The 17,345-nt window shown below is 55.6% G+C and overlaps 2 protein-coding genes across 7 annotated transcripts in view; one reads left to right on the top strand and one right to left on the bottom strand.

The window, feature by feature from the left end:
* Positions 1-4,521, top strand: part of RTN3 (reticulon 3) — an 84,074-nt gene extending 79,553 nt beyond the window's left edge. For all 5 annotated transcript variants that reach the window (XM_055296745.2, XM_063642398.1, XM_055296437.2 and 2 more), the window contains 2 exons: positions 688-746; positions 2,751-4,521. In XM_055296745.2, the coding sequence (XP_055152720.1) occupies positions 688-746; positions 2,751-2,796 (105 nt within the window). In that variant the 3' untranslated portion in view covers positions 2,797-4,521. The remainder of the gene's footprint in view (positions 1-687; positions 747-2,750) is intronic.
* On the bottom strand, positions 4,519-14,079 carry ZFTA (zinc finger translocation associated). Of its 2 annotated transcripts, none has more exons than XM_055297857.2 (5): positions 13,154-14,079; positions 10,478-10,972; positions 9,529-9,915; positions 8,705-9,259; positions 4,519-8,537 (listed from the first exon to the last, which is right to left on the bottom strand). In XM_055297857.2, the coding sequence occupies exons 1-5, from the start codon at positions 13,290-13,292 to the stop codon at positions 8,089-8,091; spliced, it is 2,025 nt and encodes a 674-aa protein (XP_055153832.1). In that variant the 5' UTR covers positions 13,293-14,079; the 3' UTR covers positions 4,519-8,088. The 2 variants fall into 2 exon arrangements, with proteins under 2 accessions (XP_055153832.1, XP_055153746.1); XM_055297771.2 differs by having other exon boundaries at positions 8,693-9,259.
* Positions 14,080-17,345: the final 3,266 nt, after the last annotated feature.

Below are 17,345 nucleotides of genomic sequence, written 5' to 3' on the forward strand. Positions count from 1 at the left end.
CAGGTAGATTGCCTGAGGTCGGGAGTTCAAGACGAGCCTGACCAACATGAAGAAACCCTGTCTCTAATAAAAATACAAAATTAGCCAGGTGTGGTGGCGCATGCCTGTAATCCCAGCTACTTGGGAGGCTGAGGCAGGAGAATTGTTTAAACCCAGGAGGTGGAGGTTTTGGTGAGCTGAGATCACACCATTGCACTCCAGCCTGGACAACAAGAACAAAACTCCGTCTCAAAAAAAAAAAAAGGCCAGGCACAGTGGCTGACGCCTGTAATCCCAGCACTTTGGGGGGCCGAGGTGGGTGGATCACGAGGTCAGGAGATCGAGACCATCCTGGCTAACACGGTGAAACCCTGTCTCTACTAAAAATATAAAAAATTAGCCGGGCATGGTGGCGGGCGCCCGTAGTCCCAGCTACTCAGGAGGCTGAGGCAGGAGAATGGCGTGAACCCGGGAGGTGGAGCTTGCAGTGAGCCGAGATAGCGCCATTGCACTCCAGCCTGGGTGAGAGCAAGGCTCCGTCTCAAAAAAAAAAAAAAAAAAAAAAAACTTTTAAAAACTGGGTATTTTCATTTTCTAGACTGGTCAGTAGTGTTTAAAAAATGGTTAAACTAGACAAAAGAGCAGTGCCTTCAGGAAAATTGGTGATCTGTATGTTACCACAACTGAATTTATTTTCCTTCCTTAAAGACCCAGATTGATCACTATGTTGGCATCGCCCGAGATCAGACCAAGTCAATTGTTGAAAAGTAAGTACATTTAGAGACCACGTCATCATGAGGTATGCTTCCTTCCCCCCAATTATCTTTAGTCCCTTGTACAAAATGCTGATGCCATGGAAAGTAATTTTCATTTTGATAAAAACCTTGGTTAATAGTTTCATTTTACTAGAAATTATTATAGCTGCTTCTGTAAAAAGGGAAAAAAATCCTTTATATCTTTTTTGGCCCTGCCTTCTGGACCTTTGTATCTTAGATTAAAAATTGTCAACAGGCCAGGCATTTTGACTCACACCTGTAATGCCAGTGCTTTGGGAGGCCAAGACGGGAGGATTGCCTGAGCCCAGGAGTTCAAGACCAGCCTGGGCAACATAGCTAGGCCTTGTCTCTACTAAGAATAAAAAATTAGGTGTGCATGGTAGCACATGCCTTTAGTCCCAGCCACTGGAGAGGCTGAGACAAGAGGATCAATGGAAAAAAAAAGATCAGTGGAATTTTTTGGAGATAGGGTCTTGCTGTCACCCAGGCTGAAGTGCAGCCTCGACCTCCTGGCTCAGGTGATCCTCTCACCTCAGCTTCTCCAGTAGCAAGGACCATAGGCTACTCTGCCTTTTTGAACTGGCTTTTAAATGTTCTTGGTTGCCGGCTGGGCACAGTGGCTCATGCCTGTAATCCCAAGACTTTGGGAGGCCAAGGCAGGTGGATCACGAGGTCAGGAGTTCGAGACCAGCCTGGCCAACATAGTGAAACCCCATCTCTACTAAAAATACAAAAATTAGCCAGGTGTGGTGACATGCAATTGTAGTCCCAGCTACTCAGGAGGCTGAGGAGGGAGAATCGCTTGAACCTGGGAGGCGAGGTTGTAGTGAGCAGAGACCATGCCATTGCACTCCAGCCTGGGTGACAGTGAGACTCCATCTCAAAAAAAACAAAAAGTTATTGGTTGCTTCCCCACCTTCATTTATTTTCACATGTATTCATTTAAGCCAAACATATCCCTCTCAGAAACAAAAGTTCTAGTAAATAAGTAACTTAAGGATCAAAGTTGTCTTTTCTAAGATTGCCAAATCTCTGTTCCCATTTTTTTAAACCAATTAATAATTAAATCAGGAAATAAAATATTGATAAACATCTTTATGACTTCCTATATCAAAGAGTTGTTTTCTTCTTTTTACTTTTTTTCCCCATACCTAGAGGACAATAATATGTTTTTTTCTTTTCTTTTTCTTTTTTTTTTTTTTTTTTTTTTTGCTTTTTAGAGACAGGGTCTCACTCTGTCACCCAGGTTGAAGTGCAGTGGCACAAACTGAAAGCTCACTGCAGCCTTGACCTCCCTTGCCCCAAGTGATCCTCCCACCCCAACCTCCTGAGTAGCTGACACTACAAGCATGTGCCATGCCCTGGCAAATTTTTTATTTTTTATAGAGATGGGGGTCTCACTATGTTGCCCAGACCAGGCTTAAACTTCTGGCCTCAAGTGATCCTCCTACCTTGGCCTCACAAAGTGCTGATATTACAGGCATGAGCCCTGCTTTTATTTTGAATTATTCATAGCAAATACTGTAAACCCAACGCTTTGAATTTGTTAACATTTTTCTTTTTTTTTTTTTTTTTCTTTGAGATGGAGTCTCGCTGTCACCCAGGCTGGAGTGCAGTAGTGCGATCTCTGCTCACTGCAGCCTCCACCTCCCGGGTTCAAGCGATTATCCTGGATTCACCTGCCTCAGCCTCCTAAGTAGCCGGGATTACAGGTGCACACCAACGCGCCCGGCTAATTTTTGCATTTTTTAGTAGAGACAGGGTTTCACCATATTGGCCAGGCTGGTCTTCAACTCCTGACCTCATGATCTGCCTGCCTCGGCCTCCCAAAGTGCTGGGATTACACGCGTGAGCCACCGCTCCCAGCCGGGAGAATGCGTTTCACATTGCTTATGCAAGTCCAGGACTGTCCTCTGGCATCACAGTTAAAATAAAAACCTGGAGCAAATGCTAACGTTTTCACTTTCTTTCTTTTTCCCCTCCTTTTCTCAATAGGATCCAAGCAAAACTTCCTGGAATCGCCAAAAAAAAGGCAGAATAAGTATATGGAAACCAGAAATGCAACAGTTACTAAAACACCATTTAATAGTTATAACGTCATTACTTGTACTATGAAGGAACATACTCAGTGTCAGCTTGAGCCTGCATTCCAAGCTTTTTTTTTAATTTGGTGTTTTCTCCCATCCTTTCCCTTTAACCCTCAGTATCAAGCACAAAAATTGATGGACTGAAAAAAGAACTATCTTAGAACTCAGAAAAAGAAAGAAAGAATCAAATTCATAGGATAAGTCAATACCTTAATGGTGGTGGAGCCTTTACCTGTAGCTTGAAAGGGGAAAGATTGGAGGTAAAGAGAAAATGAAAGATAGAATACCTCTGGGTCCTTCTATCCAGTTTTCAGCACTGGTCTTACTCAGCTATCCATTATAGTTTTGCCCTTAAGAAGTAATGATTAACTTATGAAAAAATTATTTGGGGACAGGAGAGTGGTATCTTCCTTGGTTTTTTTTTTTGCAGCCCTCAAATCCTATCTTCCTGCCCCACAATGTGAGCAGCTACTCCTGATATTCCTTTTCTTTAATGATTTAACTTTCAACTTGATGAATAACTTACAGGTGGTAGTGATAATTCCTGATTCCAAGAATGCCATCTGATAAAAAAGAATGGAAATGGAAAGTGGGATTGAGAGGGAGTCAGCAGGAATGCTGCGGTGGCCGCCACTCCCTCTGCCACTATCCCCAGGGAAGGAAAGGCTCTGCCATTTGGGAAAGTGGTTTCTATGTTACTGGACACCAGTTCTGAGCGTTAGAGAACTCATTCCCGAATGTGCTTTCCTCCCTCTCCCCTGCCCACCTCACCTTAAGTTTAATAAATATGGTTGTACTTTTCTTATTATAAAATAAATGTCTGTAACTGCTGTACACTGCTGTAAACTTGTTAGAGAAAAAAATAACCTGCATGTGGGCTCCTCAGTTATTGAGTTATTGTGATCCTATCTCAGTCCGTGGGGGGAACATTCTCAAGAGGTGAAACACAGAAAGCCTTTTTTTCTTGATCTTTCCCCAATTGTTCTTTTCTTAATCTTTACCCGAGATTCAAATCTCCGATTCCCATTTGGGGGCAAGTTTTTTTCTTCACCTTCAGTATGAAAATTCAGTGAACTTGAAAGAAAGATCATCTGTGGATTCCTTCAGGTTCTCACTCAGTCATGATCGTTCAGAGGGAATATGCACTGGTGAGTTTAAAGTAAGGGCTATGATATTTGATGGTCCCAAAGTACGGCAGCTGCAAAAAGTAGTGGAAGGAAATTGTCTTTCTACGTGTTTTGGGAAAATTAGGAATTTGGATGGGTAAAAGTTACCCTTGCCTTACTCCATCTTATTTTCTTAGCCCCGTTTGAGTGTTTTAACTGGTTTCATGTCCTAGTAGGAAGTGCATTCTCCATCCTCATCCTCTGCCCTCCCAGGAAGTCAGTGATTGTCTTTTTGGGCTTCCCCTCCAAAGGACCTTCTGCAGTGGAAGCGCCACATCCAGTTCTTTTCTTTTGTTGCTGCTGTGTTTAGATAATTGAAGAGATCTTTGTGCCACACAGGACTTTTTTTTTTTTTTTTTAAGAAAAACCTATAGATGAAAAATTACTAATGAAACTGTGTGTACGTGTCTGTGCGTGCAACATAAAAATACAGTAGCACCTAAGGAGCTTGAATCTTGGTTCCTGTAAAATTGCAAATTGATGTGGTATTAATAAAAAAAACACAAACAATGACTGTGGCATCATTCTGCTAACTTTATTCTTTATACACAGTTTGGGTAAAGTAAGAACCAAACACTGCTTCCACTCCCCCTATCCTCACTCCACTTTGGGGACTTTAAAAAGTGACTAACAGTTGGTACTCGTAAGGATTCCCAAGACTGCAGAATTTAGTTGTAGAGCATAACTGTGCGTTTGATCTCTGAAAGAAAATAAGAGACCCTCTAAGAGGTGGTGACCTTAGAAGAATGAGGAGGGGTCAGGGGGTCTTTTACCCCAGTTCAGCCTCACACCAGCCTGGGATATTTTCCCGCCTGCAATGTAAAGCAGCCTGTAAATTACATACAGCCACAATACACTTAAATTGAGTCAATCATCGTGGAAAATGGGAACTAAATACATCATCAGGTCTTCATTGAAAGAACTTGAGTGGTCACCTGTGATTAGCTCTTCTCCTAAACTAAGGCTGCTGTGACCCTTAAGCTGGCTTTTAAAAATGTATTCAACATACCTCTTAGAAAAGTTAGGCTGAAATATTTTTTAAATGACTGATGCAAACAATTTCACAAATACGCATACAAATGTTTGAATAATGTCACTAAGTAACATGGTATATATGTATTCAGAGTAACATTTACATATTGGCCATAATAGCAAGCATACCATTAACAAAAAGAAAAAAAAAATCATGAAGAGACTTCACCTGTTCATGTCAGAATCCCAAGGCAAGGAGGCACACCTAGGCAAGAGGGCCAACTCAACTTGCAATCTCTAACCTGTGAGGCCATAACTTCCATCAAAGCAGGAATCACTGGAATCACTGCCGCAGCCCTTCCCGTTCACTGGTGCCCAGCACTTCAGCTGCATCAAGATCAATGGAGGGCTCATGAAAACAGACTGCTAGGCCCCAACCAAGTTTCTGATTCAGTAACCCTGGGGTATGGCCCAAGAATTTTTATTTCTAGCAGATCCTAAGGTGATGCTGCTGGTCTCAGGGACACACTTTGAGAGCCACTGGTGTGTGTGGGGCTGTCTCAGTAAAGATATCCACTCTTCTGAGGCCTCTCCCTGCCTATGGAGGTGGGGAAACCTAACCCCTCTGCTCTGGCTTATCTGAACTCTGGCAGTGGGCTTGAGTGATTATAAATTGGTTGCCCCAATTTACCTACTGTTTTGGAGTGGGCAGAGTAAAAAAAGTGGTGATAATAACTCTGGATCTGAAAAAAATGCATGAAGGAAAGTAAAAGAATGGCAGTGCACAGCCTGGTGCCATCCATAATCTCCGTTCTCAAGCTTTTAATACTGTCTCAAAAACCGTGGAGGTTCAAACTCACTGGGAATTTACTTTTCAGTCAATTGACAACCCATTCAGGATCTTCCTGAATCCCTGGTGGCCTCCACAACAAAGAGCACAAAGCCCCCTGCCCAGGCGGCCTTGGGCCCTGAGGCAGCCGCCACACCTCTGGAGTTCTGCTGGGGAGGGGAAGGGCGATTGGATGGCGCCTTCCAGCTGAGGGCCTGCAGAGCTCAGTGTGCTCATCCCAAGGCAGTGTGCAGGGCTTTGCCACCTTCAGGAGTCACAGATCCACCGTGGTGGCCTGCATTGCCCAGCATGTCAATCCTTCGGCAGGCCTGACAAATTTTAATAACTGACCAGCGAATTGGGAAGCAGCGTGGTATCGTGCAAAGAACACTTGAGTCGGGAGCTAGGATTTTCATTCTAGTTTTTGTACTGTCCCTACCTGGCTGTGTGATCATCTTGGTTCCTGGGCTCCAATTTACCTATCTGTGAAGGTGAGGAGGGTGGTACTAGTGATCTCCAGGGCCCTTTCCAATTCTGACAATCCTGAATTATATAAAAATGCTATAAAATCCGTGGTATAAAATCCAACTCCCAAACAGGAAGAGTCAAGGGGACTGGGCCTGAGGCACTTGAACCTTGGGCTCTGGCCTGGGGGTCAGGGATGACAGGAGGGGCCTTCTCTTTGCCCTCTGCTTTCCCACTCCTGGGCTCTGGCCTGGAGGTCAGGGATGAGAAGAGGGGCCTCCTCTTTGCTCTCTGCTTTCCCACCCCGAGGCAGGGGCTGGCCACCGCTGCCAGGGCATCTCTTCCTCCAGACCCAACCCTCAAGTTCCACCCACTAGCCTCCCCGCCCCGACTTTAGGACCGCGGGAACTGTTCCTACAGCAGCCTGGCTTTGTGAAGAGCAGACAGTAGGGGCCGGAGTCTCCCAGCGGGAGTAACATCAGCACAGCTAGTTGGGGTCCTCCCGTCCCCCACTCTGCCCTCGCTCCTCCTTCCTTCAGGTCCTCCCTCCACCACCTCACAGCTTATCTCTGATACACGCATAATAAATAAGACATTTGCACATAAGGGTGACTGGGTCAGCTCCGTCCCCGCCCCTCCCCCTTTCATATAAAAGCATTAAATACAGTTTCAAAATAAAATACGAAGAGCAAAAAAGGGCCTGATCTCGGGGCCACCTGTTCTCCACAGGAGAATGAATCTACACATCCCTCTCGGACCTGCCTGGGAGATCGCGGGGCCCCATACCTGCCCCACAGGGCCTGGGGCTGCCACGGGGAAGAGAGGCCGAGGCCCGGCCCCAGGCCCTGCGGGTTGAGAACGGACGCCGCATCCACCGCGGACAAACGGGGATGGGGATGGGGCGGGAATCGAAGGCTGACTGCCGGGACCGCCTGTGCCCCGGGCTCCCACGGACTTGGTGGCGCCTGACTCTGAGTTTAGGGGTAAGCAGGGGACCTCGGGGCAAGAGGAGCAAAGGAAAAAAAGTGCTAATCCCTTTACAAGATCTGTCCTGGAGGGCGTGGCAGCGGCCTGGGAGGAGGGTAGGGCCCCCGGACGCACGGTTCTCCCTGAGCCTGCCGGGGAGGTAGGCGCAGCTGGTCCAGCCCGGGCCCCGGGCGCATCGCCCCGCCCTCGGTCCAACGCGCCTTCCCACTCCGGCAAGGCTCCCAAGGCCCGCGGCCCAGCCTCCCGCTGGAAGCCCCAGTTCGCAGCCGGGGCCTCCGAGAGGCCGAGAATCCCACTTAGGGAAGGGCAGCCAGCAGCCCCCAAGCTGGGAGCCGTGCCTGCCAGCGTGCAAGGCTGCAGGGAACTGGGCCCCCAGCCAGGGCCAGGGCCAGGGCCAGGGCTACAGCCAGAGCCCGAGCCCGCACGGGCCCCCTTTGGCCCTAATACTGACTGACGGCGCCCCCAGTACCTGCCTGCGGAGGATCCCCTCGCGGGGTGCGGCCGGGAGCGCTCGGCGCTAACACTTGGAGGCCGCTTTGGATTCTTGGAAAACGTGGGCCCTGCGCGGGGAGGGCAGGGTTCCGGGCAGATGGGAGAGTGCGCTTCCCGCAGCGCACCTACTGGCTCAGGGACCCAAGTGGCACCGCACCGACGCCGGTGGCCCCACCCGATCCCCCGTCTCCGCCCGGCCCGGCCAGCGGGGGGCGTGGCCGCGGGAAGCGCTAACACCGGACGCGAGGGTCTCCCAGCCGGAGGGCCGGGCGAGCACAGGGCGGGGCGGGGCCGATCCGACCCGACCCGACCCGACCCGGGGGTCCGCTAGGCCGCTACGCCCGACACACAGCGCCAGACTTAAGGTCCGCGCCGCCGTCACGCGGCGCCGGGGCGGGCGGCCCGAAGCCCTCGTGGCCGTAGCAGCGCAGCGCAGCCTCCTCGTAGGCCTCCAGGATGGTCTGGCGCTCCTCAGGCGTGAAGTCCATGGAGAAGGGGTGCACCTGCAGGATGTGGCGCTTGATGGTGCTCACCTTGAGCGTGGCCAGCGCGCCCCCGCACACCATACACACCAGGCCGCGCCGGCTGCCGTCGTAGTCCATCAGGTACTCGCCCCGCCAGCGCGGCTGGTAGTTCCGCCGCTGCTCCCGGCTGCGGGGCGGGGGAGGCGGCGGGGGAGGCGGCGGCGGCAAGGCGAGTCCCCCAGGCTCCTGGCCGTCCTCTTCGTCCTCCTCTTCTTCGGCAGGCCGCTCCAAAGGAGCTCCAGGGGACAGCGGAACGTCGCCTAGGGAGGGACAAAGGACCGCATTGGCGACGGCGGGGGGCAGCGGGCTGGGCCCCGCGTCTCATCCCCGGTCACCCCATCTTTGCCCTTCTATCCATCCTCCAGTCCCTTCTGCCCCAGCAGCTGCCCGGCTCTCCCTCTCCGCCTGCTCTGGCCCCACCGCTCACCCCACTCCTCCTCCTCTGGCTCCTCCTCCTCGTCCCCTCCCCCCTCCTCGGAGGCTGCGGCAGTGCCGGGGGGGGCGGGGCCCTGGGGGGACTCGGGGCGGGGCAGCCCCAGGGCCAGCAGGTGGGTGGCCTTCTCGCTCCACTCCCGGGCGATGAGGGCCTGGACGGGCCCGCCGAGGCGCGTGGAGCCCGGGTGGCGCCGGCGGATGTGGCGCTCGATGGTGCTCATCTTGAGCGAGGCCAGCGCGCCCCCACACACCCCGCACACCAGGCCGCGCCGGCCGCCGTCCAGCTCCATGAGGTACTCCAGCCGCCAGCGCTCCTGGGGGTGGCGGCGGTGGGCGCGGCCCCGCGGCGACCGGCCCGGGACCCCCGCCCTCTCGCCCTCGCCCTCCTCCAGCTCCTCCTCCTCCTCTGCGGGCCCGGGCCTCTCAGGGACCCAGCCAGCCTCTTCCTTTACGTCTGGGGGGCTGAGATCCTGAGAGGAGGGGGCTCCAGCAGCGGAGGCCGAGTCCCGGCTCTTTCCGGTCAGGTCCTGGGGGGCGAGGTCATCGCCTGTTGGGGAAGGGGTGAGGGAGAGGGGCTCAGCCTGCTGGCTGGGTTGCCCTTGCCCACGCAGAGGGGTCCATCCTGGCTCCTCACCCCAGCCCCAAGCTACAGGCCCCAGTCTGTCTCTGTCTGGGGGCGGGGGCAGTGTATGTGTGTGGAGCGCCAGCTCCTGGCCTTCAGCCCTCAGCCCTAAGTCCCTGCCTCCCAGTTTTGGCCACAGACTCCACTTCAGAGCCCCAATATGAGGGGGTCTCAGCCTGGGATGGGCCTCGCACCTGGTGGGGACTGGGTGAGCTCAGACAGCGCCTCGGGCTGGTCCCCCCAGGCCTGCAGCAGGGCACTGCGCTGGGGGCCGCTGAGCCCCAGGGAGCCAGGGTGCACCTCCAGCACGTGGGCACGGATGTCGTCCAGGTGCAGGCTGGGCAGTGCCCGGCCACAGGCCATGCACACCAGCCGGTTCCCCCGCGGGTCATAGTCCATGAGACACTCGGCCCGGAACCAGTTCTGCAGGGACTCCTTCAGCCTCCTCTCCAGGCGCCGGGCCCCCAGCCCCCTGCTGCCCCCGGCCCTCCGGGAGGCTGAGAGGCGCAGACGCCGAGCCCGGGGTGCCACTGGGCCCCCTCGCCGCTGGCGCCGGCAGCCCCCACCAGCTGGGGCTTTGCCTGAAAGGGTTGGAGGGAAGGAACTGAGACGCTGGCCCCACGGGAGCACACCCACTACAGCCAGGTCTCCCACAAGCCTCTCACTCACTTGGGCCCCAGGCCTAACCTTTGCCCTTCTCTTCGTCTCTCCTGAAATCCTAACTCCCTAAACCTCCCTAAACCCTCCTCTGCTAGCATTTCAAGCACCACCCACACCTCCCCTAGACTAGAATCTAGCCCTGTCCGTGGCCTTCACCGTCAGCCACACCTCTCCAGCACCCTCCCCTTCCCTCACCCACCCCAGCCAGGCCTCCCCACTCCAAGCCTTTCCACTGCCTGTCACCCAACCTCTCTCTTTGATACTTCAAAAACCACAGAATGTCCAAGCTGTCGTGGACATCGGAGACCCTCTCACCCCACTGTCCTTCCCCCACCTTTGTATAAGAAGGGCAATAAACAGACCCCACCCAGAGGAGGAGCAGTGCCTTGCTCAAGAACACCAGCTCCTTGGCAGAGCAGCTGGCCCACTGTGCCCCACTGGCCACCCAGGCCCCTGCCTGTACAGAATCTGCATTTGCATTACCTGGGCCCTTGGGCGGGCAAGGTGGGACACCGGCCCCCTCCTCCTCCTCCTCTTCATCCTCCTCCTCCTCCTCAGCCCCCTGGACCCCCAGGCCCTCGGCCTCTCCGCAGGCCCCCAGCCCCAGGTGTGCATCCCAGCTGTTGCTGATGACTTCCTTCTCCCGGGGACTCCAATGCAAGGAGTAGGGGTGCTTTTGGCGGATGTGGCGCTTGATGGTGCTGAGCTTGAGGGTGGCCAGGGAGCTGCCACACACCATGCACACCATGCCGTGCCGGGCAGGATTGAAGTCCATCAGGTACTCCAGCCGCCAGTGGTCGTGGTAGTAGCGCCGGTGGTCACGGCCAGGGATGCGGCTCTTTCCAGGCCTCGAGGCCCGGGCCTCACAGTGGTCTGAATATTTCCTGCCTGAAGATGCTGGTCCCCTGGCCCTGGAGGAGGGCAGGGGGGCACTCCCCCAGGACCCCAAGGCACCCCCTTCCAGCTGAAGATCTTGCCCTGAAGAAGGGGAAAGGGAGACAGTTTTTCAATCTCTGATTTCCAGGGAAAGAAGCGAGGGCTTCCATGGTGAGCCCTGAGAAAGGGAGCTGGGGGAGGGGGTGTTCCGGGGCAGGAAAGGGACGGCAACAGCAATAAAAGGGATGTAAGAGAAGCGGGAGCCAAAACATTAGCCCTTTACAAAGGGCAAGGACCCTTTAACAGGAGATCAAGAACAAAAGGACGCAGGGCACTGTGGAAATAGCTCTGACTTTTTAAAAAATAAGGTGAGGGCCAAGGAGCCAGCTAGCTCTGTAAGGTGCCCTTTCTGGACAAGAGCTGTAGGGAGAAAGCCAGGAGAGCAGCAGGCCAGGGCGGTTCCAGCCGGAGCAGAGCAGGCAGTGGGGCCAGACAAACAAAGGGGGCATCTGTCTGCAGCCAGGGCTGCACACGGGACCCACCCGCCTGGGGCCCCCGCCAGGAGGGCCCCACCCACAGGTCTTCTCCCTTTTTCCAGTAACGCTTCAAATACGGCTTCCTGAGAGTCCCATTTTGGGGATGGGCTAGGCATTGTCAGTTCCCCAAATCTAGGCCCCCACATGGGAGGGATCCCCAAGACAAAGCTGCCAACATCTCCAGGGAAAGGAGTTTCTGAGACTGAAACTTCTCCAGATTCTGGAGGAACCAATGACCCTGTAAAGGGATGGCAGGAGGGCCACCAGAGTGGCAACTAATGACACTGCGGCAGGGAGTGGCCACCATCCACTGAAGCCCATTAAGTCTTTCTGGGCTTTATTTGCTGCTATGGCAGGGAGCCGGCCACTGCCCAGCAGTCAGAAGGGCGGGCACTGGAGAGGCCCCACTAACCCAATGGTGTTCCCTGTGCCAGACACCCGGAGCAGTCCCCTACCCTCCCTACAGTTCCCACCCCTCTTGATTTAGAAACATGGTCTCCTGGGCACACAGGCAGGTTCTGGTCATTCTCCCAGTGGAGAATCACAGGGTTGGGAAAACAAAAGACAGGATCAGAAAGGGCTCCTGTCACCCTTGTGGAAGTTTTTTTGTTTGTTTTAGTTTTTATTTAAGTAGGTCCATAGAATCCACCGGCTTCGGAGTCATAGGCCTGGGTTCAAGTCCTGGCTTCACTGGTAACTTGCTCTGTGACCTTTGATAGGTCATGTCCGCCATCTGGGCCTGAGCTTCTTTGTCTGCAAAAACACTGGCTAGCTGGCTGGTCTCTAAGCATCCTTCCAGCGCTGGATCCAGGCTAGTCTAAGGTGGATTGGCCCTTTAAGAGCCGAAAAAGGGGGAGGAGCCGAGGTTCTTTAAAAACAAAAGGGGATGGGGCGTTTCTGGGAGGGGAGAGACCGGGAGGGGAGCCTGGAGATTCGGGCAGTCTCCCTGGCCTGGAGGAAACCTTCAAGGGTCTTAAGGCGTGACCCTGCAGCCGGGAAATGAGTAAACAGTCTCCTTTGAGAGCGAACGAGGAGGACTGGTTGGTTCCGCTAGAGCTGACAAATTAGGGCAAAAAAAATTCTGAAAAGAAGGGAAGGGAGAATGCACCGGCCGGAGGGGTGTCTGCCTTTGTGGGCGAACCCATCGCTTTAAAAACTGCCCGCGGTGGGAAAAGACGGTGTGGGCCCCCGGGGCGCAAGCAATGCACTTTCCTATGGAGAACGTGGGAGAAAAGAAAAAGGGTGCTTGTCTCTCACAAGGCCACGAGACGAGAGGAGCAGCCCGATTTAAAACAGCAGAGTTTGGAGCTGAGCTCAGCTCCACTGGGGAAAAGCCCCCGAAGGGGACCCAGGGTCTGGGCGGACTTTTAAGAGACAGCCCGATTAGGCAGACCACCTGGGAATCTAAAAGAGAAAGGGGCGGGGGCCGCAAATCTACCAGCCTCGCTCCGTGGCGCCCTGCCCCGTGGGGCCCCTCGGGCCTGGCCCCCAAGGCGGGGCGCTGCGGGCGGCCGCGGGGCCCTTTAAGGGGGAGGCGAGCCGCCCGAGCCCCGCGGGTCGACCCCGGGAGCTGGGCGGGGGGCTACCCCGCCAGCCCTGCAGCCGCGCTCTGCGCCCACCAGGTGGCGCCCCCGGCCGCCCTGCCCGCGTCCCCCGCTTTGTTCGGCGGCGGAGAGGGGCCCCGAGCCGCAGCCCTCCCTTCCCCCACGCCGGGGCCCCCGCCCGGGCCGCCGGCCCCAGCTCTTACCGCCTTCGTCTTCCTCCGGCTCCGCGCTGCCGCTTGATCCGGCGGGCGGCAGCCGTCGGCCCCGTGCCGAGGCCACTGCTGGCCCGGGGCCGCCCCTGCCGCCGCTGCTCCGGCTCCGGTGGTCCCCGCCGGGCTCCATGCGCTGCGCTGCGGAGCGGGGCCCCGGGGCGGCGGGGCGCGGGGCCGCGGGGCCGGCAGCAGCCCGCGCAGAGCGCTCGCTGCGCGGGGCCCCGGGGCGCGGGGCGCATGCACGGGGCGGCCGGCCGCACGGACGGCAGGCTGCTCGCTCGGCGGCGCGGGCTGGACCGGGGTGGGGATTCCTGTCTGGGGCCCCTGGGGCTCCTTTAAGGGCTCCTGGGTAAATTTAAAGGGGCCGCGCGCTATTTCCTTCTGCCAGCTCGCGGGGGGCTGGGGGGAAAGGCGGGAGGCAACGAGCCCAGCCGAGGCTCAGCAGCCTGCGCCCGCTCCGGACGCTAGGGGCACGGACCTCGCCGCCCCCACGGGCCCGCACCGCCGCCTCCGGGGCTCCGGTCCCGGCTCCCAAAGGGTCACTGAGGTGGCGAGGGGCGCCCGCGTCCGCTGCGACGCGCTTCCACCCGGGCTCGGCTCGCGGCCACCGCCCCCTCGGGGCATCTCAGCGCCGGGAGCGCCCGCTGGGGAGGCCGGAGTCCCTGCCCGGGGCTGCCTCCCGCCGCGCAAGCGGGTCGCGAGCTCGGTGCGGGCCCCGGAGCGGCCGCTACTGGCAGGGGCCCCAGATGGCTGCGGCCCCGCGGAGAGGGTGGAGCCGTGGGGGCGGCCGCGCCCCCTCCCGCGGGAGCCGCCTGGGAGCGCTGAGAACTCGGGCTTCTCATGGGAGGGGCGGACAAGCGAGGCTCCCCCGAGCCAGCCAGGGGTTGGGGCGGCGGCCGCAGTGACTCGGGCTGGGGAGAGGGGCGCACAGCAGACCGGGAGAGGGGCGCACAGCAGACCCGCAGAGCGCCGGCTGCGCCGGGGCCCGACCCTGCGGGGCGGAGGTGGCCCCAGGATGGAAGCCGGGAGGAGAGGGCGTGCGCGGCAGTGACTCAGGATCCTGCCCCCGCAGGCCTGGGGGTGCCTGACGAGGCCCTTGACGCAGCCCCAGACCCCCGGCCCGGCCCTAGGAAGCGAAGAATGCTGGCCTCCGGGGGGGTGTCGGGCACCTGGGGAGGCGCGTTACCACGGCTTGGAAGCGCTGGGCGGACCCTGGCTGCGGGTCCCGGGACGCCCCCGGTCCCCCAGCTCCGGAGAAGCGGAGCGCAGGGACCGGGAGAGGCAGCCGGGGCGCAGCAGCCTGGGGTCCTCCTGCGAGGACCGGCGGGAGGAGCAGGTGCTCGCTTTGCCTGAGGTTAGGCGCCCACAACAAAGGCGATTCCTGGAGATCCAAATTACAGGGTGCGGGAGGCCTGCAGGGTCTTCTTGTCTGGAGGCGGGTTTTGTTCCCTGCACTGGGGAGTTACCCAGCGGTCGCCGATGGCAGTTCGTCCGCTTGTCACCACCTACTGTGTGCCCGCATGCTTTCAGACGCTGGACACAGCACTGAAGAAAATGGGCAAGACTGATACTGCCTGTGACTTTCCTTCTCAGAGGCACCCACAGCCTCTGAAAAGGAAACCGTTCCAGCCTTTCGGGAGCCATGGGAATTAAATTACTTGGAACACAGGAAACCTGTCCCCGAAGTGCTTATGAGGAGGGGACAAGAACTAAGATTTCTTAAGTGCCTCTGGGCTCTGTCGCCGCGGAGATATCCTGTCTCTTCCTCAGCCCCCATGTTGACGTGCTTGAGACTCCACCTTGGGTAAACTGAGTCTCCGTTTCACAGCTCTCTTCGTGGCAGGCCCTGCGCTCAGGGGGACGGGGGGGGGGGTTGCACTTCCTCTCACCCACTGGGGTCAGAGGCCTTGATGCTGATGGGTGCCACGCAGGGCCCTGAGATGGGGGATTCCTTCATTCATTGTGTCCCTTACCTGTGCCAGGCCCGGGAACACAAAGGGAAAGTGAGACAGAGACCTGGGCTTCACGCACTTCTAAGTAGTATGGTTTAAAAAAGAAAGAAAGAAAAGAAAGGAAAAGAAGCTAAAAGAGCCTAATGTCCTAAAATGAAAGAAGCCTGTTCTTCTGGGGCCAAGGGCCCTTGTGCGTTGTTCTAGTTTAGTTGCTCACTCCACAGAGAACCAATGCTGAGGGCCAGCCCCTGTGAGACTCTGGTGTCTGTCCTTCCAGTGCTCTGTGTGTATAAAAAGGGTAATTTTATTATCAGAAGAAAGGTATCAAAGCCACCTGGAGCCACCTTCAACAACCTCTGCCCTCCCCTTCCCACCCACATTCTGCACGAGCTCAGGAACTGCTGCACGCTCGGCAATTCTAAAAGTTTCCCACTCGCTACTTGATCCCCGCAGCAGCCCCGTGAAGCTGAAACTTTGTTGTCCGGATGAAGAAATGGAGACTCGGAGAGTCAAGAGCCTTGCGCAAGGCCATTCATTTATTTCTGCACTTCTTTTCTTGTTCAGAAAGCAGTCATAGGTGATGAGAACGGGGCTGGGGGTGCAGAGACTTACGAATAACAGTGCATTGGGGGTACCCCCCAACGCCACTGTGGTAAGGGGAAACCAATGGCAATGAGTCAGGGCCACATTCTCACTTTCTCAGGCCTTAGGTGCTTTTGTCTTCATGAGGCATCTTCCTCTATTTAAAAAAATAAAAATTTAAATAATTCAGTAGATTTTCATGGGCCCTACGCATTTATTTTTTTGATGTGAGAAAAAAACACATTTTCTTTGACCCTTACATTTTTTTCATCTAATTTTAAAATAAAACATTTTCATGAGCCCCTAAAAGTACCTTGCACTCTAGGCACCAGTGCCTCCGGTGCCCTGGGTCCCCAGCCCTGATTGCAGTAGAGGGTGATAAGCACCAAGGGAGAGGGAAGCCCCAGGAAGCGTCACCCAACCGGGGAAGACATCCTAAGGAGGGCATTGTTTAAACCAAGACTAGAAAGACCAGGAGGTATTGCCAGGAGGAGAAAGGGAACAAGGGTTTCTTGGCAGAGGCTGGGGAAACTCTGGATGAAAGAGGGTTTCAGGTGGGAGAGGCAGAAGAGGAAATAGAAATTGACAGGGACTAGAGCCTTAGGTGCCACATGGAGAGTCTGAGTTTGTCTTGAAGGCACTGGGAATGCTGGGAATTGTGGACAATTATGGAGGCAGCTGGGAGAGAACGCTGGGGAGAGGGACAGCAACAAAGACCCACGTCAAGGCAGCAGCCCCAGGGCCAATGGAGAGGAGGCAAAAGATTTGAGCAGGGCCACAGCACATCATGGTGTAAACTTCACTGCATTGAGGAGGAAGAGAAGGAAGAGGCGGTGGCAACTGGAGGGTGAATACCAGCTGAGTGAGGAGGAGGAGGAGAAGGAGAAGGAGGAGGAGGAGGCAACTGGAGGATGAATACCAGCTGAATGAGGAGAAGGGGTAGAAGGAGGAGGGCAAGAAGGAGGAGGAGAAGAAGGAGGAGGAGGAAGGGGAGGCAACTGGAGGATGAATACCAGCAGAGCCAGGAAAAAGGATACCTCTTCTCACCAAGGGGCTATTTCTTACCTAAGTGATATACCTAAAAGTTGCTTATGCCTGGGGCAGGGGTCAGGAGTGTTGAGGGCTAGTAGTGGTTCTAGCTTGAGCATATCAAGAAGATAGAATTACAGGACGTGGTGCCTACTTGAATGTGATGATCCAGGAAAGGCCCTGCTAACTCCCAAGTATCTGGATTGAGAGGACGGGGCTATAAAAAGAAAATTAGATTTGGAGGTAGAAAATGAGGTTACAGGCCAGGCGCAGTGGCTCACACCTATTACAGCACTTTGGGAGGCTGAGGTGGGTGGATCACCTGAGGTTGAGGGTTCAACACCAGCCTGACCAACATGATGAAACCCCATCTCTACTAAAAATACAAAAATTAGCTGAGCATGATGGCGTGGTCCTGTAATCCCAGCTACTCGGGAGGCTGAGGCAGGAGAATCACTCGAACCCAGGAGGTGGAGGTTGCAGTGAGCTGCAATCGTGCCATTGCACTCCAGCCTGGGCGACAAGTGAAGCTCCGTCTCAAAAAAAAAAAAAAAAGAAAAAGAAAAGAAAATGAGGTCACAACCTGGGAACTTTGGAGCCCATTTCAAACCCAGAACTCC

This window comes from Symphalangus syndactylus, chromosome 1 (assembly GCF_028878055.3).
Source record: "Symphalangus syndactylus isolate Jambi chromosome 1, NHGRI_mSymSyn1-v2.1_pri, whole genome shotgun sequence".
NCBI classification, from domain to species: domain Eukaryota; kingdom Metazoa; phylum Chordata; class Mammalia; order Primates; family Hylobatidae; genus Symphalangus; species Symphalangus syndactylus.

What these genes read in the sequence shown, in the direction of transcription:
- ZFTA (XM_055297771.2), bottom strand. Translation starts at nt 13,292, where the DNA reads ATGGAGCCCGGCGGGGACCACCGGAGCCGGAGCAGCGGCGGCAGGGGC. An exon ending in GCCGGAGGAAGACGAAGGCG is followed by an intron (nt 10,973 to 13,153) that starts GTAAGAGCTGGG and finishes CCCCTTCTTCAG; the next exon opens with GGCAAGATCTTCAGCTGGAA. An exon ending in GCTCACCCAGTCCCCACCAG is followed by an intron (nt 9,260 to 9,528) that starts GTGCGAGGCCCA and finishes CTTCCCCAACAG; the next exon opens with GCGATGACCTCGCCCCCCAG.